Source organism: Nanorana parkeri, unplaced genomic scaffold (genome assembly GCF_000935625.1).
Source record: "Nanorana parkeri isolate BGI_ZX_2015 unplaced genomic scaffold, ASM93562v1 scaffold1313, whole genome shotgun sequence".
Classification (NCBI taxonomy): Eukaryota; Metazoa; Chordata; class Amphibia; order Anura; family Dicroglossidae; genus Nanorana; species Nanorana parkeri.
Genome location: NW_017307581.1, coordinates 391,497 through 412,097, shown reverse-complemented (window position 1 = coordinate 412,097; position 20,601 = coordinate 391,497). Strand labels below are relative to the sequence as shown.

General features: G+C 39.0%; 1 protein-coding gene across 5 annotated transcripts in view; it reads right to left on the bottom strand.

Annotated features, from left to right (window-relative positions):
- KAT2B (lysine acetyltransferase 2B) overlaps nt 1–20,601 on the bottom strand; it is a 76,986-nt gene that overhangs the window by 9,051 nt on the left and 47,334 nt on the right. For 4 of the 5 annotated variants that reach the window (XM_018569253.1, XM_018569256.1, XM_018569257.1 and 1 more), the window contains exons 6-14: nt 19,742–19,933; nt 18,294–18,400; nt 15,754–15,873; nt 10,714–10,850; nt 9,177–9,385; nt 7,588–7,714; nt 5,898–6,008; nt 4,981–5,124; nt 1,712–1,826 (exon numbers count right to left, since the gene is read on the bottom strand). In XM_018569253.1, the coding sequence (XP_018424755.1) occupies nt 1,712–1,826; nt 4,981–5,124; nt 5,898–6,008; nt 7,588–7,714; nt 9,177–9,385; nt 10,714–10,850; nt 15,754–15,873; nt 18,294–18,400; nt 19,742–19,933 (1,262 nt within the window). Of the gene's footprint in view, nt 1–1,711; nt 1,827–4,980; nt 5,125–5,897; nt 6,009–7,587; nt 7,715–9,176; nt 9,386–10,713; nt 10,851–13,894; nt 13,898–15,753; nt 15,874–18,293; nt 18,401–19,741; nt 19,934–20,601 lie in introns of all 5 variants that reach the window. The other variant, XM_018569254.1, reaches the window with a different exon arrangement.

Sequence of the window (20,601 nt, the reverse complement as noted above, 5' to 3'; positions counted from 1 at the left end):
CTTGGATTCCAGTAAGTATGGAACTGTGGAGGGTAAGGGTGGGACCGTTTAGGTCTGGGGGGGGTTCGGGGTACAAAAAGAATAAGTGCACTTATTCTTTAAAGCAGGGGTGTCAAATTCTATTCACTTGGGGGCCACTGGACAAATTTTCTTCTCCCACGGGGCCACTTGCCAAATTTCATAAAATGTCATACTTCAATCAAAATAAAATGTAACAATATATGCTACTAGTGCTAATGTCTGCGTGTGTTTATAATGTCAGTATACTGTATGTGTTTGTGATGGTTTCTTTGTATGAAATGTCAGTATATTTTTTTGTGATGGTTTGTGTGTGTATTGTCAGAATTTCTGTGAGTGATGTTGGCATGTGTGTTAATATTTCTGTGTGTGTGTCATATCAGCATGTATACATGTGTATATGTGTGTAGTGTCAGTATATGTGTGTTTTTTAGCACAGGTTTTAAATTTAATCAGAGGACCAACAGATTCACACATTCACTCACATGCACAAACACAGAAATATGCACACCCCCACACACAAAGAAATGCACACACCCCCATACACATACAGAAATACACACACACACACTAATACACAACTAAAGAACCCTCTCGCCTGAATTAATTTTTTGCAAGGACAGGGCACATTCCCTGGTGATCCAGGGGTTGATTAGTACAGTCTGCACCTTTGGCTGGTGTAGACCTTACTAATCCTTCCCCTTTCGGCCAGAACTCAGTGAAGGCTGTCAGATCGCAAGCTGTTTTGCCTCACACTGAGTGCCAGCACTGGCAGGAGCAACTATGTGGTTTGCATCGGACAGAGATGCAGACTGTATAGCTGCTCCCCTAAGTCAGGGACGCGGTCCGTGACTCTGTGCCTGACTTGTCAGCCGGCAGTAGGCTGCATGGTTCCAGTTCACAGGACAGAACTGGCCTGATTTAAACAAATATTCTCTAAATGTGACTTATAGTCCATGTATGTATCATAAGCTCCACTGAATAGTAGAGATAAGCAGTTTGGTTTGTGATTTGCACACTACAAAAGTTTCCAATAAGATCTGACAGACAGGTAATAAGCACTTACTGAGTGGCTGCTGTAACATTACATTTTTCACTTAGCTAAACATTTTTACTTTAGTTTTGCATAGTGGGGAAGGGTTAATCCCTATCAGTTAATGTTTTGCTGTCCATGTCACGCTGGGGCAGTGAAAGGGAGATTTCCCTGCACTTCCTGTCATAGAGATACAAGAAGAAGTGGGAGGAAATGTCTACTAAGTGAGGAGAATTACATTCTTAGACAGTTTTCACCAGAACAAGTGTCCCCATTTGGAATTTGACCCGCACTTCTTGTTCTGGTGACAACTCTAAAATTTTGTATTTTCATTTTCTGTCTCAGTGACAGTGGTCTCCTGTACAAATAGAAAAAGTGAGTCTACCTAATCAGGACACAGACAGCAATACAATTGACAGTGGTTCTAATCCTTCCCTATTCTATTCAAAACTAAGAGAAAAAACATTTTCAAAACATACTTTTTACATTAGTTGTAAAACAACAACTGGGGAATCAGGCACTGGCTGGGACCCACAGTGCAAGATAAACGATCATTTCATTCTCTACAGTCTAGAATGCATCATTATCACATTAGGTGAGCTTTCTTCTTTTGATCAATATAAACTTCCCATGGTTTTACTTAACAAAAGCAAAACGTACTGATTCCTGGGATGCTTTCAATCGGTATTTGCCGTACTCCTTCTTTAAAGCACGATAGTCCTGGGTATACTTTTCTGATTTGTGCTTGCTTCCTTTCAATCATTTTCTTGATGATCTGTAAAAATAAAAAAAGATGTTTGTATAACTCGAAAACTTTTTTTTATAGTTTTGTTTTACCCTCTCTGGTGTCATAGCTGATCACATGTGCGGCACCATGGCAACCTCAATCCAAATAGAGGCTAAAATGCTACCTTCCTCGGCTGTAAGGGTTTAGAGGTTGTAGTTCTGCATTAAGGTGCTATCTGTGTCCTGGTAATTTTCCTCACTATTTGTCCTGGGAATCATAATCACTGGGAAAGGGAAGCAAGGGAAATCCAAAATGCAAAATGTTACTAATGCCACCAGAACAGAGGGTGAAGGGAAATCTCCTAATGGGGGAAAGCTGTTCCGGTGACAGCTATCAAAGGTTGAACTTCCTCTCACTTTGGAGATGTTTTGTCTCCTGGAAAAGGATGTACATGGAAATTTCCCTCAAGGGAGACATAGATCACAATAAAATTCTGATGGAGGTTCTTATCCTTTCCCATACTGCCACATATATCCCAGAGAAAAAAAAAATTGTCTAAAGTTACGCTTTAAAAGTCCTCTATCGCAGTGCTGTCGTTGGATCCCAGCCCGTGTTACTGTCACTTTTGTTTGACAGATTGGTCTGCATGTAAATGTGAAATACAATATTGTTCACCATAGTGGTCCTTTGGAACAGTTATTTGAAATCTAATGGCAATATATCTGCCACATAGACGGTAGAGAAGTTACAGTATGGCATGCCAAACATACAAGGTCACTGGAAGATTTAAAATGGCAGGATATAAAAAGTATATACACAGCATAGAATGGCGTGTATAATGCTATGTTCGTTCATACACAGTAAACCAAAATACAGTCACAATTTCACAGTACTACAAGGGGGGGTCATAACTGTCCTTATCCCTTTCTTAACTTAATGGCCCGATATGATGTTCAGGCAGGAACCAAGCCATTCTGGGCTAGTCTAAGGACCATAAAGAGAATTTTTAGCTTTCTTATTAAGAAGTAGTAACAAAGTACTGAAACATGCAGGTACAAAGACCTAGCGAAGGCTTGGCACAATCAGTGGCGGGCCGATATTTTTCTACCCAACACTTTTATGAAGACATCTCTGAGATATCTGGAGCCACCCTTATTAAGGATTTTTAATCTTTATATTGCAAATAATTTCCATTGCTGTTGTGCAACAGAAAAATATGTGATTAATGTGTTCAATAGTCAGGTATGACGTAGTACCCAACCACATTGTGCACCAAATTGGTTACATTTCCTAACAACCAACTTGTCAATTTTAAGATAATAGAAGTCTCCAAATGCAGAAAACAAAATTAAATAATACAGCAGTCAAGTATACATTGGGCACCCCTATGTAAAATAATGACATCGGCACAGAGGGTGGGGGACTCTCTGGAATACTAAAAACTCATGATATCTCCTGGCTCCAGCAGACACACTTTCCTGGACAGGAGAGGGGAGTTAGACTAACAGTTAAACATTTTTTGTTTTTAGACTATGAAATAGCTGAAAAACCCTGTCAAGTTTTTTTTCCATGTCTGTGTCCCATTAGACAGGGTTTCCTTCACTTCCTGCCTCAAAATACAACAGTAAGTAACAGTAGATCTCTGCAACATAAGGAAGCATTTCTCTTAGTTGTCCCTGGAACAAGATGGAAGACCAAGATTTCACCTCTATGATAATGGTCAACAGGACAAATAGAACAGTAATCATAATCCATACATGGAAAATCAATACAAATGAGCAGAATGCCCACCAGAGGGAGTGAAAACCAAATGTAAAATGAAAATCTAGTAAGTGGTTTGAAATAACACATACATTTATTTTGGTAAAGTTCTCTGTGTACTCATGATGACTGTCAATCCCTAAAGATACCAGGTTTCCACCTATTATTCCTAAATCACTGACAGATTCTATTCTCTTTTTTGTAACAAAATACTTTTGAATCAATAAAATACTTTGGACTCAAGTGATGTCTGTTTGGTGCTCTCCTTGGCTCAGTTACATGTCGAAGTCAGGCCATTAGGCTCAAGTAGAGTCGTGTCTCTGCTATCTAAGGATATGTGTACAGCGCCTGAATTCTACCTTTCCATACAGTAATCAAAATCTGACAGAGTTTCTAACTCTTCTCTACTGTAGCCAACGCTGAAAAAAAAATATTTTATTTCTTTTATTTAATGTTTTTTTGTTGGAGACAAGAGACAAGTGTGTTTAATTCCTACTGTAGCAGTGGCTGCTATTGCCATCATTTTGCATTGGTTCTCAATCTGTGTAACCTCAGGACCCACATATGTCCTTGGTCATAAAGTCGTGACCCAAGTCGCACTGCAATGGAATGCAAGGCATTGCGGTACCACACTTTCCGGTGTGGGCGATCAAACTGTGAGTAGGAGGTGCGTTTAGGGTACCGTTCATATGAATGGCAATGCACCTCCCACACCAGAATGCACAGTAGGTGCGATTGCATGGTACAGTGCATTAAACCCATAGGACCGTGTGATTAACACAATGCACTAGTGTGAACGGGCCCTCAAAAACACTGGCAGAAACACACAATCTCACACACATACACACACTCCAAAAAAAAATTTATTTATTTTTTCATTTTTTTAAGATCCACCTGGTCTCCCTTTCTTACGGAGTGGATCCTCAGCCTTGGTCCAGTGTGGGCTGCTGTGCAGTTACGGAGCTCCATCCATATGTGCATTGCTTGTATAACTCCCTTGTAGAAAATGTATACCTTTCATGTTATTGAGTTTAAGTAAATCACCTAATGCTTTATAACAAGCTTTCATGCAGACGTGTCCTCAACTGGCTGAACAAGAAAAAACTGCTTGATTCCCCCATACTCGTTAAACAGCATGAATGGAGGAATCCTCCCTACTGGTTATTGTGTTCAGCAGCCAGTACCCGCTGCAGTCAGAATACCTGAACAGTGACTGCAGTCACAGTTTAAGCAACATATTTTCCACCTAGCTCCTTTGATTTTTTTAATCAAAGTTTGTTGAGCAAGGTGGCACCGGTAGGGTCACCCACAGTCAGAATCTCTGCTGCTTGCCAGGATTCGGCCAAATTTCTAGCAAAGTATGGCCAGCTTTACTATAGGCATGTCTCCTCCAGAAAGCTGCAATAAAACCACTGATATGAAAGTAGACATAGTACTTTACCTCTTTCTGTTTCTTTATGATGACAGAAAATTCTGTGTAAGGTATCCTGGGATTTAACTCACATCCCATTAAAGTGGCTCCTTCATAATCCTTTATGTATCCAACATACCGTGCTTTAGGTACTTTAATGTCTTTAGAAAAACCCTAAAACATGTAAGGAAAAAAAATCTTAGACTCTTAATCTTAGAATCTTAAGTTCGATTATTTTTTTGCTTTAGGATTAAGCTTTTCACATTGGCTTGGTAATGGCATAGGGGGCTTGTCAGTTTGATAATATTATAATTGATGCACTAAACAGAAGTGTGTATAATAAATCTGGGTTGTAGTTTAGGATAAACGGCTAATCGCAGCAGTACGGTCATGTGGTCCTCTGAAAATGCTAGTTGTCTGGTTTTAATGCTGTCCATACTTTGAGTCACTGACCCAGAGTAACTATATAGATAAGAACTTATGACTCTTCTCTGGCTCTCTAAGAAATGCAAGTGAAAACACTGAAGACAGCAAGTCTCCATACCAGCCAAGCAATTTTCAGAAGGAGATCAGCAATGGCAACCCCTACATTTTTCTTGTGATAGATATACTTTAAAAGAGGTGCGCAGTGTATTTCAAGTTAACACATATTTAGAATTATTACTGCAGTGTTATTTTTGATTTGACATTTTTAAATGTTTGCTTTTCATAATTTCAATCCTATCGAATGTCTGTCAATGCGTGTTTATCGGCAGTAAAGTAAAATAAAATATCTGATCGAATTGTCAGCACACATTTTGGGTGTAAGAACAAGAAAAGTCTGTCTGGTTTTCTCTGTCCTCTACTGCTTACGGCTTAGACTGAAATACTAACCAATATCCAGTTGTAGAAGAATATACGCTCACATACATTTGCAACAAATGTAAATGTGCAGTCATTTATTGTACCTGTTTCTTGAAATAGCCTATTGCATATTCATCAGCATAGGTGAGGAAATTCAATATGTTATGTTTGATGTGATATTCCTTCAAATGATTCATTAAATGAGTGCCATAACCCTGCAAGATAAAAACATGAAAAATGACTTTTACCAAGTAAGTCCGCCCTTTGAAAGTACAGTTATCAAGAGCGTGACTATCTTTTCACTGCTACATTGTATGCTTCTGCTTCTCCTGCTTATTTTTCTGCTCAAATAACCTGGAGGTAAGAGAAGATTTAAGACCAAGCCAGCAACAGTTTTACACATGCCGTACATCTGCAATATGTGATCATTTCCCATGTGTTTTGTCTCTTTAAAAATGCCACAAATACAGACAAATGCCTGGTGACCCTGCCAAAATTCCAGTCAGCTCCTAACTTCCTGTAATAAGCTGCCTCTGCAGCCTTGAAATCACAGGCAGCAATGTCAGCCCTGCCTGCTGCGACAACAAAACTCCTACTATCCATGTTCTTGTCTTCTTCCTCATGCATACAGCACATTGATTTCTTTCCTGAGGTCTTTTCCTAGCCTGCAAACATTGTGTGTAGGGAAGGATGTTTTTCTGGTGGGACATGCCTGAGTTCCCACCTGCTGCCCCTGCAACAATTTTACAAGCCTTGTGTTGGCATTGCAAAGAGTAATAAAAGCTGATTCATGCTAAAGGAACCAGGAACAAATATAAACCGGGGGTAGGCAACCATGACACTTCAGCTGTGGTGAAATTGCAAATCCCAGCATGCATCTATCTCAAGGAGTCATGCCGGTGGCTGTCAATCTTGCAATGTTTCATGGGACTTGTAGTTGCACTTTGCGTGCCAAGGTTGTCCAACTTTGGTATAAACAAAAGGCATGTAAAATGTATTGAATACTTTCATTACATATATTAAAGAAGAACTTCAGCTTCTATTATTTTTAAAACACCCTATACATACAGTACCTTTTTCATGCAGTCTTCAGGCCAGTCCAGTGAGGTCACAGCTCATTCCTCGACTGCAGTGGTGGGTCATCCTTCCGTAGCTTACTCCGGGAGCATTGTGAGCCCAGGCTGTATGATGACACAACCCCAGTAGGAGTTTCCATGACAGTCTGGCCTCACGAGAAGCAGGTTGGATGTCAATGGGTGTCATTCAACCCACCAAAAAAAGAGTAGCGCTAGACGCTGGAGGGATAAGTCTGCAGGGAACAGTGCTGGAGCAAAGGTCAGCTTTCCAACAAAAAAAAAACATTTTCTAAATGAAATGCAGCATATTAAATGTCCTTTAAATTGTATGTTTGGGCAGAATTCCTAACCTGCGAATGATGCAATATTCTATAATCAGTTTCATTACTTGAAAAATGATCTGTAATAGAAAAATGCCCTAGTGTGACATTAAGAGGGTGGTTTTCAGCTGTCCGTTGCCTTTAGCTGGGTAGTGAACACCGCAGAGTTTAAATTTGGCTGCAAAGTGCCAAGGCAAAATGCATCAGTCTGTCTCTCTGCTTCATCATTCAAGTATAAGCAAGATAAACAGATGTTCATTAAAAAAAACTGTGATTAGGAACATGGAAAGATCCACTGAGCTATGCTAATTGTACATTTATTGAACATTCATCCTTCTGGATTAATGAAGCAGGGGGTTTTTCGTTTTTCTTTTCACATACTGATAACGATTTCTCACCTTTACTTGCTCATTTGAAGTCACAGCACAGAAGACTATCTCTGTAAATCCTTGGCTTAGAAACATTCGAAAGCAGATGCCCCCAATGACACGTCCATCCTTGATAAGAGCAAGTGTTTTATGTTTCCTAAAAACAGAAATGTTCTTAGAAACATCAATTGCTCAGACTGTAGCATCACAACTCCTGAAAACATAAGGGAGAAATTAGCTTTAAGAAAGTTGCATTTATTTATACCAAAATTGTAAGTGATCTATATTCATTTCCAAAAGCTCTTTATGATGCCGTACACTGCACTGGGTGTTTCCTTTATGTCTTAATGATTCTATATAGTACTGTGCTGCATTATTCTAGTGCACTGAAAGAGAAGGCTTAGCACGAACCAGCTGCAGGTTATCAGGTCATCAGATAGCCCAAATACTATTTGCAGCCCTATTTGACTCTTTCTCTAGACCTCGGCATCTACGCCTTCCCTCGCCATTACTGAGCTGCAATTGTTTATTGTCAGAAACCAATTGTAGCAGCATATGATCCACTGACAGGTATAGAGAGCTTTGTAAATAAAGAAGCAATGGGCACTAATAAGTGAAATACATATCCCTTATCATGTTAATGATATTAATTTCCCATTTTATTTTACCTCAGAGCAGTGGCGTCATGGACCCGGTGGCATACCTTATCCCGCCGGGTGGCTGTCTCCTCCTCTCTCTGCCGGCATCCATCACCAAGATGGCATGTGATGGCATGTATCAGAGTACTGCAGCGCGTGCGCAATGACATCATCGTGCACACGCGTGGTGAAGTCTCGACAGGGGTGACACTCGGACACGGCTCCGGATGTCACCCAGCCTCTGGACACCCTTGACTCAGAGGATTTTATATTTTCAATAAACAAATCCTACAGCGGAGTTAAATAAGTTTGAGAGTGACTACTTGAATGACCTTGCTAGGATTTACAACATCAAATTGGCCTGAATCATGGAGAATGGAAGAGCTCAGTTATATGAAATATAATGATACTGGAGAAACACATACAAATCAAATGTTTTTTCTGCATTCCAGTCCAGGCTTAACATGAGCAGAAAAGTTTCTTCAAGCACATTTATGGCTCTTTTCCTCACCTGGCACACATTTTTCTTTGATCAGGCTAGGACATAGAAACTGAATAGACGCTCGCTCTTTTCAAGGAAGATAAATGCCTTTAAATAATATTTTAATTCTAATCAGTGCTCAAAGAGTAGTGCATCTGAAATCTTACTGATTTCAGCATGGGGTTCCCATTGCATCAGAAAGTGGACTAGCTACTAAAGCTTTGTACAAAAACAAAAGTATGATTCCCAGCTTGGAATACAAAAGAATAACTGCAGGTGACTTACGTTAACAATGTAGCACACAAGTACATCTCTGAATAGTACATAATACAATAGCATCCAGATCTGTGTTTGAACAATTACTATTGAAACTATCATCCATAGAGAACATTACTAACAAGCTAAACACGGTTTTAGGTGACCAACACTCATTTTACTATGATAAAATATCAGCATAACTGTACCCAGGGGATATCTTTTAACATGCATAAAGAACTCACGGATCAAAGACAAGGCGGGTGATATATTCCTTTGGCATCCTCGGTAGCTGATGTGAGAAGACGTTTTGTAAGCCAACAAGCCAAATCATGATCTTTTTATTGGGTTTCTGGTTAAGAGAATTTCCGACAACATGAAACTCAATCACACCTCTGCGCTCTTCCAGCCTGGCTGCCTCGTCTCTCGCAGAAATAGCAGATAGAAAGCTGGTCTTAAGAAATTTAAAAAAAAAGAGATAATGAATAAATCCCAGCTTGGTAAATGGTTTCAAATAAAAAAATAAGAGAATTGTATTACTGCATATATATATTACTGCATATATTAGTCTTAAAGGCATAGTCCACCTTTTGCAAATGTGTTAATTGCACCTACATTAATAAAAGACATTCATTTGGTAAAATTTTTGCATTCACACACATTTGATTTATTTGTTTGCAGGATAAATTCATCTGAGAATTATAATACTTCCCAGGTTAAGTTCTCCTGCGTTTAAATTTAAATCCATTTCTATGCATTTAGACGCGCTCAGGTCCCTGCGTGGCCCCGAAAGTGCTAGTTTTTGATTGGCAATATTCCTACAATAAATGGACTTTTACTTTTTTCACTGAACATTGGAGTGCTGGCAAAATTTTTGCAAATTCAGTTTATCCGCGGTGCCATCCATGGTCACTACAAGCACCTACCTGTTTAACAGGTATCTCTATCCGGTAAGGAGTGCAACAAGATATCTTTTCACTAAATATCTAATCTGTCCCTGGACGCTCAGGGTATGGTTATCAAATCTTAAGCAGACAGAATCGTGAGCAGTTCCCCATAGTAATCAATCAGCTTCTCTTTTCAGTTTATTCAGGTAAGCTTTGAAAATAAAAGAGAGAAGTTGATGGGTTGCCATGGGCAACTGCTCCAGATTCTGTCTGCACCACTTTCCCTTCTCAGAATTAAATTTTCCTAAATGCAGCTAAACTGAATGCACCTACACACACAATGTGAATTATACCATTTCAAATCATTATGTACATTTATATGCGTTTAGAAACATACTATCTATGCATATAATCACATGCCTGTATAAATAAGGCCTGATGTGATTTGGCAACCATGACATGTGCCCACTGATTAATGTGAAGTGTGAGAGTTTAGATTGCAAGCACACTTTAGTAAATGAATATTTCCAAGAAACGTTAATTGATTTCCTGCCTCCTCGGATTCATCCTGCCCTAAGTAAATTTCTTTTTAACATCAATGCTAAGTAAAGAAATCTGAATTCTCACCATTTCCTCACCACTCTGCAGAACAATGGGCTATTTCATTGTAGAAGTTTATAGTTTTGTATAAGTTTTCCATAATAATATTACGTGCTTTCTAAATAGCAGCTTAAAATCCAGTCGCTTAACAAAGAATTCACTGCTTTGATGTAAGTTTTTTATTTAGCAAAATGCATTGTTCATCATTTCAGTTGATGCATCATCAGCATAAAAAGAGCAGAATCAGGAAAGGTTATAGTATCGGTTGTAATCATATTTGTTAATCTAGACTCACCTCAGGGCCCAGCATGGCAGCAGGATCTGTGATAGTAGACATTACTTCATTGATCAGTTCAATAGGAATGTCGCCCACTGCTCTTGGTCTTTTGGATTCTTCTGTAGAATAAGGTTCACTACTTTTCCTTTTGTCAGCTGGAAAATGAACAGTGAAATTGTTTTTGATCTATAGTGAACACTACAAGATTTTCCTGAACCTTTGATTGCACTATTTCAAATGGGAATGAGATCGATGAGAGGGGGTTCTACTTTATTTTTTATATAATACACTTACATTATAGTGTATATGAACCCTAGCAATTAACTCTTATTTGCTCCTTGTTGGGATGGTAAATATACCATTCAACATGTTTTATAATATATTTTCAATAAGTGCAAAAACGAAACGAAAACGAAATGGAAAATATTTTGTATTATTATTTAATTTTTTACTTTACTTTTAGGGGCTTTGGGGAAATATCTAAACAAACCCCTGATATTTCCCTTTTGAAATAGAAAAAGAGATTGAGGACAGAGAGTCCTAAATCTCTTTTTCTGCAGCCCCTCTATGAATGAACAAGAAGCCTCTATACTGAGTGCTCCTGTTCATTCATAAACTGTGGAGATAGTATCAGTTACTATGTCCACAATCATGAATGAACAGGAAGTGATGTAGAGCACTTCCTTCTTCATTGATAATTGGGGACACAGTAAACATACTATGTCCTCAATTATTTACAAACACTTAACGATCAGCTGTTCACTGAGTGCTTGTAACCACTCTCCATCTTGACTCGCTGCCACAGAAGGCTGAGCCTCCTGTGGCAGCTGACTGCTTCCTCTGAAAGCTGTGCCAAAGAAATAGCTGGAAAATAGCTAGTGTTGCCTGTGGTCTCCCTGTAGTACCCCCCATTACTGACTTACCGCGTGTTGTTCTGTGCTGTATCCTTGTGTGGATGTCGCCTTCTCAATAGGACTAAGCAGGACCTTGCTTCCCCTCCAACAAGAACATGGAGCAGCAATCACATCACCAAATCTTACTCCAAATCTCCAGAGACAAGCAGTCAGAGGCAGCAGTGCCTTAGATGACACTGCACTACACCTAACACTGAAAATGTACAGCTTTGAGTCTGTAGGCACCCTCATATACCAGGAGGTGCACTGCTATTTCGCAGGAGGAATTTAAGGTCAATTTTTCATGGTACTGCTTAGACAAAATTTGTAAATGTTCCCTATAACACAGCAAATCTTCACTTTTGGAGTTTAGTTCCACTTTAAATCACACAAAGTTAAAAGATGAAGAGTGACTATTTTGGATTTTATCATCAGCACAACTCATGGAGGGTTAAAGCTTTCTATACCATGTCATAAGCTATCTTCATTACATCCTCACTGATTTAATTCAACGACCTTCAATAGGGATGCACCGATACCAAGTACCATACTCGGTACAAGCACAAGTACAAGTACAGATACTTCTGAGCTCCAAGACTAGACTAGACTAGAGAAAAATTCAAAAGTTAGGAGGCAGCTGTCATTTGTAAGGAGCACACGGAGCTCCTGGGATTTGTACATCTCTGTTTTCATGTATGATTTTGCTTTTATGAATATAAATAAAGGGACTCACCGATACCAATTTTGCGAGTACAAGTACTGATACTTGGCCAATTACTTACAAGTACTGATACATTTTTGTTTAGTGTCATGTGACAGTTTTTCTGAAAATAATATCGACTAATGATTTCAGGACAGTGGTGGAGGGCCAGAGCCAGGTCCCATACTCCCATAACCCTAACTTTCAATAACTGTTATTGGGGTTGATGTGGTCATCATAAAAAAAAAACCAAAATAGTCCCTCTTTATCTTTTCTCTTTTTTAGAAATATATTGATCTAAAGCTTGTTGTCCTTCATGGAACTTGACATTTAAACTGTTTTTACAGGCCATAATAACGTCTATGGCCAATCATTATACACGGCTTCATTTCTTCAATATCATTATTCTCTGAATTTACTTTTGTATGAAAGAAAGGTCCCTGCCTCCAGAGGTATAAGGAGTTTGCTTTTCACATTTCCATCTTGTTCTTGGTTTTCCCCTATGAATGACAACACCTGCACTACGTGTTAATTTTTCTACTTTCTCTGCCAGATAATGGCATCTTTAGCTCCAGAGATATTGTCTATATTATCAGCCTTCCTCAGTATCTGCACATGTTCCATATAGATGCAATGTGTGGTATGTATGCCTGGCTCTCAAATAGCCTACTCTAGTGCCACTTTAAAGAAAAAAACATGCCAGTGCATTACCTTGCCCTGTTCATTAACTGCTTGAAGACCAGGTGTTTAGATCCCCTTCCTGGCCAGGCCATTTTTCAGTGTTCAGCGCTGCGGTACTTTGACTGACATTTATTCCGTCACGCAACGCTGTACTGAAATGAATTTTATACCATTTTTTGGGGACAGATTCCGCCGGCTCTATAGCCGGCGGATCGCTTGTATATTAACGGGCATCGCTGCCTCTTTTCAAATAGCGGGGATTTCCCGCTCGGGCGCGCCGCGGATGTAACAGGACGTGTATACACGCCCAGTTACATCCAAGAAGCTCCCGGCAGGCCGTGTATACACAGCGGCTGGCCGGGAGGTAGTTAATAATATGAAGTGTCTCGGCAAGAAAAACTGGATGTGCATCAGCAATGCACTACCTACAATAGCAAGTTCACAATTAGCATTTCTGATATCCCTACTTCTCTAGAGGCTATATATACAGCAGTTTTCAAAGGACACTATCATTTGCTGCTCTGAAATTAATAAAGTATATATTGGTCATTGAACAGGCCCAACACCTTCTTGTTATCTTCCTAGATCCCTTTCTACATATGGTTTAGCCATGAAGCTAACATATGCAATATAATTTATACACAGAGCTAAGCAGGGATATTCCTCTTTCTACATTCCAGAGTCTCCTATATTAGGTATCAGACACAAAATCCTTCTACTCTGTTCCAATGATAAAGTTTGATTGGTGTAAGGCAGGGTAAGGTAAGTGGTCCTGCCACTGGGGCTCCCCTTTTGCTAGACGTAGATAATTAGAAGCTCCAAAGATTATTTCACATGACACTGAGGTAAAGGGAACACAGTGGACTATCCAGACCTTACCATAGCTGCTTAATAAAAGTCCAGACCAATTCATTAAAGTCCTTACCTCCTTCTTTCATGCACTCAGCTTGGGTTCTATCTTGGATGATGAATTGTTATTTCTCAAATTTTTGAATGTCTCTTTAAACTGTTCCATGGGCAGTTCCTCTCTTACTCTTTTGCTGAGAATTGTAGCACTATTTACAGCAACAGCATTAGGATATGCCCTATACTGTATCTGTTATAAGATAACCCTCTTTCCTTTTGCACACACTGGCCCTCAGGTAGAATTTAGCCTTCAGCTCTTACTTTACATTTTGGCAAAATAAGCGGTCTGCTTAACTTCTGAATCTCTTTCATATTCTCCCTTCTTTTGATGTAGCATCTTTACTTCCCATCTTACACATCAGTCTATATTTGTTCTCCTTTTGATGAGCCACTTTCTCTCATTCTTTATTAAACCATTCCTTTCTTTTCTCTTGCTTTTTCCTTGCCAAGTCTCATCTGATGCCTGCACCATAAATTCTTTTAGCTCATGTCCTGCACATTACTGTTTTGCTCCCATTTTTTATTCATTTTCTCTGTTGGACCTTTCTATTATATCTGCAGTATTTCTCATGCTCTCTATACGCTTATTTACTTGTCATCCTCTGTATTACCTTAACATTGGACTTATTTGCAAGTTTCTTAAAAGTCGCCTAGAAAAATAACTGAGTTTATATTGGCACCCCAATAAACCCTGACATCTTCAAACCTGAACCCACATATTGAATTTATTACATCATATTCAGCCTGGCTCTCTATCTGGTATTCTCTTAGTGACCTTACGTATAGTCTTACAAGGAAACTATGGGGTCTATACACTAAGCTGCCGTTGGCAGACGAGTGAATGACCGACCTGAAGTGAAGTGAGCCGAACACTGTTCGGCTATTCACTTCAGGCTGGTATGGCTGATTTCAGCTGTATATCGGCTGAAATCAGCCGTACATCGGCTTGCTTCGCATGGCTTCGGTTCGGCCGAACATGCTCAGCATGTTCGGCCGACCCGAAATGCAGAAGGAGTTCGACTCAGCTGATCCAACTTCAGGCTACTCGCTGCTGTTCGGCCTATTCTTATAGATGCCGAACGACAGTGAGTGAATAGCTGAATGTTCAGCACCCCTTCGGTTCTACTGAACCGAAGGGGTCCTGGGGCCGAAGCTAGCCGAAGGATCGGCCGAAGCTACGGCTAGATCCTTCGGCAGCTTCGTGAATAGACCCCTATGTTTTACCTTTCCCAATATCATCCGTAAGTTTTTTTGTCTTCATGTATGCTTTCAGTCACATCATTTGGTTTATATGTTCTTTATTTTCAAACCTTCTTCCTTAGGTTACCACTCCTAAAAAATGTGCCACCATTTATTATGAACAGCTAATTTTACAGATTCACCTTGACCTGTTTGACTTGGTTGACCCTACTGGGACACTAAGCTCCTGCTCAGCCAGCATAGCTCTTATAGACAAAGTGGAACATCCAAACCTGCCTGCCACAATAAGGAAGCAGCCCCCGAAGAGGTTTTCTTTTTCTGAATTGAGGAATATAGTACGTCTTTAAGCCCTCCCTAATCCTTCCTCCCTGAACCTGGTCACATAAACAGCTGATCAAGTGGGATGGAATTTCCCAACTGATCAGTATGGTGTAGAATGAAAGCTGATATCTAGGACCAAACATGCCCAATGCAAACTGACATGTTTGTATACAGTTCCTATTTTGGCTGGCTTTGGTTTCTGGAATGGTACAGTCAAAACATGCTGGGTTAGCACAAACATTTAAAGAGAATTGGGGCTGATAAATTCAAGAATTTTAATATGTTCTACAGCATCTTTTGAAGTCGAAATATTAGTTGACAGTATGGTAATTACTTGCTAAGGCAGTTATAACCTACCAAGGCTTGATTCAAGTGCCGGTTTGCTAGAAGGACTCACGCTTCCACTGTTGGGCTGATCAGTTGATGATGGGCTTGCCACATATGCAATTGTTCTTGAAACAGGAGGATTGGTGATAACTACTGTGTTCATAAAAAAGAAGGTAAATCAAAATTAGAGCTCAATTTCTTGCTACACACATTTGTATTTGAGAACATTCTGTCAAATTTGAAACAATTGGAACCTAAATGTTTGAGATTAAAAACAGAAACAGCTAACATGTGTGAAATAGATGCAATAATATTAAAATACATATGATACAATATACAGTAGTCTATCTTGTTTAACATAATTAAAATTAATGAATACACTCAGGTATAGCATTAAACATATTTTTTCTGCAAAAAGTAGTATGGATTTCTCATGCCTCTAACAGTAATATACATGTGGAATTGTTATTAAGATAGCAGAACCTATTTATTGACAACCCCTCCCTGAAACCAAACAAACCAGCCATATCAAAAGCACTGCAAACATGCCTGCTCCCTTCATTAATAACAGACTGTATACCCTCCATTACTGGATAGGTGCTTCAAGAGGAGTAACCAGAGTTTACAAAGTATTTTAAAGACGGCAACTCGCTTGTCCCCCATTTAAAGAGGGCTAACAAATTATCGGAAAAGTGTTTTATCTTCCCTGTCTCTCACTGACTCTTCATTCAATACCTCTGTATAGGGTTAAATTTGGCGGAACAAGAAAAAAAGAGTTTGGAATTTCTGCAATCCAGTTCCAAAATTTTGAGATTTATTTTTCATTCAGTAATTAATAAACCTTGCAGAAGGACACATACAATATTTCCTATTAAGTAAGATCCAACTCCAACTTCCTAGTAAACGTACATTTTTCAGCTGACACAATCCATTCATCCATCCATCACCACTACACCCCAGGGTAGGTCTTGACTTCCTTCAAGAGTTTCTGCCATTCCTCACAGTAGTTATGGAATTTCCACATGCCATCATTCCTGAATCCTCTTGGACTATCCTTCCTACCACACATAAGCTCTTTTGGGCCATGTGGGCAACTTCCTTTGGGTTCAGCTAGCAGAATTTTCTCTGCAGTGTCATTTTCAATTAGTTGAATGACAAGACCTGCTGACCTGAATCTGTTTAACTTGAAGAAATATTACAATATCAGAGTCACCAAACACCTGACAGATGTCAAAGATGGTTTTGGGGTGCCACCTTTTTCCCTTCTATATTACATCATATATTTTCAGTGCTTTCTGCTCAAGGCACTTAAGTTGTATGCCATCTTATTTTGATGGGCAGCTCTCAGCTCTGTAGCTGGGCCCATGCTTTTTAAAAATCAAAGTATGAGCTATTTCACTGATGTGAGAAGTTTGCACATACGATCACATCTGTAAAGGACTAAGATTATGGTGGAGCTACATAAAACTACAGTGGACCTACAAAAATCCTGCTTCTTAACATTACTCCAAGTTACCCTGTACGCCAGATTGAAATTTTACAGAGACGAACAAAACTGTTCCACCCATTGTCCTGTGTTGTCACCCAGCAGACAGATGTCAGTCAAGGGTCTGCCACAGAAGAAAAATGAGGCACACAGTAAATATTTATACAGTTCCATTACTTGTCTGATGACCACAACTAATTTTTGTTAACATGTTTACTGGATTTCTGTTTTAATGGAATGATTAACTAATTAAGAGTATGGCAAATAAAGTGTTGAATACCACAGAATGATCCAGTTACTATAATGACTCTCCATAGTATTCGTTGGTCCAGTAGCTAGAAGGCCAGAGCGTGCAGATGGGGAAGCTTTGTACATTTGACCCTAGACTAGATTACTAAAAAGGATAAATTAATTCAGTGACCAATGAGAAGCTGTAACATCTAGTCAACAGTTGAAGATATAATTACATGTCAAGGATGTTTGCACCTTTAGCTCTTATTAAATAGCCTATGTGGCTAGTGCTGATCCCACCTGTTTAAGTATCACTAAATGTTAAAGGGGCCAATGCATCAGGAAGAAATAAGGAATTCTTTACATAGGGCATTTTAACCCCTTCGTGACTGAGCTTTTTGTCAGTTTCTGTTCATTAATGACTGAAACACTTAACATTTTTGCTGTGTGATTCTTCCATGTCAGTAATATACTTTCTTACAAAGTGCACCCACACATATTATATATTGTTTTTTAGAGGACAGATAGGGCTATATATTTATATCACATATTTGTACCTAACACCTCACTTAGAACAAATAAAATATAAAAAAAGGAAAAAACAGTTTTTCCCCAGTTTTGATATGTAGTATTTTTTAGAAAAATAGCACTGCTAAAAATGCATTAAATACATTCATTTATTTGGAAAACCCTCACATTCCTAGGATTTTAGAAACTTTTCTGTACTTCTCAGCCTAAAACTGAAAGCTAACATTTTCATTTTTTTCTCTAAAAGCTAATAGTGGTCATCAGGTTAAAGAGGTGGCATACAATGTCACTGTCACTAAGTGACATTTTTGAAAAATAAAAATACCTGCTTGGATTCCAAGCTCATTTGTTTGAGAAGATGAAGACATAAAATCTTCGTCCCATATAGGAGAATTTGGACTGTAAACCTCCTCTTCCAGCATAGACAGGAATCTAAATCAGAAATACATAATATTGGTTATGTGAAGTGGTACATGGAATAAAGATGAACTAAGTAGATTAACCTAACACACACAGATTCATCTCATTATACCAGATATAAGAAAACAAAATGTACTCATTTTAAACAGCCTCAACACTAACCATAAAGAGGAGTTGACAGACAGCAGAGGACTAGTCACCAATATTGCCTGTGTTCACCCTGCAGCTGATAGCTTTCCCATTATGACTTGTTTTACACTGTGGCTCGATGTTGAGGTGGCCTTCTTGGTAGAAGCAGAATGTCAGAGCCTCCAGCAAAGAGAACAATGAGCAGCATAGTAGTAAAATCACCACCAGCTCTATTCACTAAAGGGTGAAGAGTTTGGAGAAGGCAGGAGAAGTGAACAATCTAGGAGAATATATCTGAACTGGAAAGTGAGCTGAATTGGAGAATATTTCAAAATCAGCTATTTTGTCCTAGATTTTTCACTTCTCCTGCCTTCTCCAAACTCTTCACCCTTTTGTGAATACATAAATCTCACTCCAAACCTAGACTAGCAGTCAGCGGCAGCAGTGCCTTGGATCTCACAGTATGAATATACACCTATGAGGCTACAGAACAGGAGTGCCTAGGCACATTTACATATCATTTTTCAGGAGGAATTAAAGAAAAAAGGTAAATTTTTCAGGGTACTGCGTAGGCACAACTAACACTTCTAAATGCTCTCTATAACACAGCAAATCTTTACCTTTTAAGTTGTTACTTTCTTTTCCACAAGCCATAAAAACATAAATATGTAAACCTACTTTGAGTATTGATGTCTCTACTTATCTACTACTGTTTAAAGACCCATCTCGGTCTTTAAACAAAATTACTGGGACAAGTTCTTTAAAAAGAGCAATGGTATAGCAAGACATTTTTTTTAGAATTTTATGAAATCAACTTAAAACCTACATTATATTTGCACTGCAAAGCATCGAAATTGGGAACATGTGCTGTGTTTGTTTCTACTGTCTGCTGAACCCTCCATGTTGCCCGGAGCAGAAAGAGAGTATCAAGGGTTAATATTTGATGCTACAGACTGGCTCATTGGAATTTTTCCCTTTAGCGCATTGTCTGTTATGGACAGTGAGCAACAACAGCAGGATGCCAAGTCAAAGCTGCAAGTACTGGATACGCTTCTACATTGAGTTCTTGTGTGTACAAGCCATGACATCTGCAATTATAAGCATGTCAATATATGATACACATATACATTAATATTTACACTTATGGCAGATATTGTATGCATAGATCTGGCCGGTGGAATTACACAGAACAAAACAACACAGGTGTTCAGAGATGTGACATACTTTGGGAAGTGAGTCAGTATTAGTGTTCTCTTCTCCTGTGGCAGTTTGTCTTTCTCTTGTCTGGCCTGTTCCAGCAGCTGACGTCTCATTACAGTGAAGACAGAGCGCAGTAATGTGCGGCCAAACACCTGCGTGGTTTCATATCGATGCAAGCTGTCACAGAACTGGGGGACGTTGCAGTAGCAGAGCCACCTGCAGTAATAAAAACAGACATTTCATTATTTTTGCCTGAATAAATATAACTCAAAAGTATATTCCTCCACTATTCTAAAAAAGGGAAAAAATAACTCGAACATTCATTAAATGCTACTAGATAGATTTGTGTTTTGTAACATTTCTGGTGAATTCACAGGCTCTCCATTTCTATAAAAAAAACAACCTTGTCAGCTTTTTTGTGTTCGTTAAAAATCTTGTTCTTTTATAAAAAATAAAGTCCCCATAACAACCTGGCTACACCACTCGACTCAATATTACATTATAGTTTATTAAAAAGAGCAATAATACAAAAACAGGGAACAGGCTTAAAATGAACTTGGAGAGAAGTCAAGGACCCATGTACAGTCAGGGCCTAGGATCCAATAGGGCTACTTTGGGGCCCAAGATCAATATGAAGGCTAACAAAAGTTTCCCCCCCAACCACTACAGTATTTAAAGTATATCTAAATCCAATACTTTTTGCTCTCTGTGTCCCATTAGGTAGATTTCTATTTACCTTCTTTCCTGTAGACAAAACAGACACAACAAACACAATACACAAATGGAAGATTTTCCCTCTATTCCTGTTCTAGTGCCCATCACTTGTATTTCCCATCACTTTCAGTACCATTGACAGTGGTCACTAGTAGGGATGAGCACAGGTT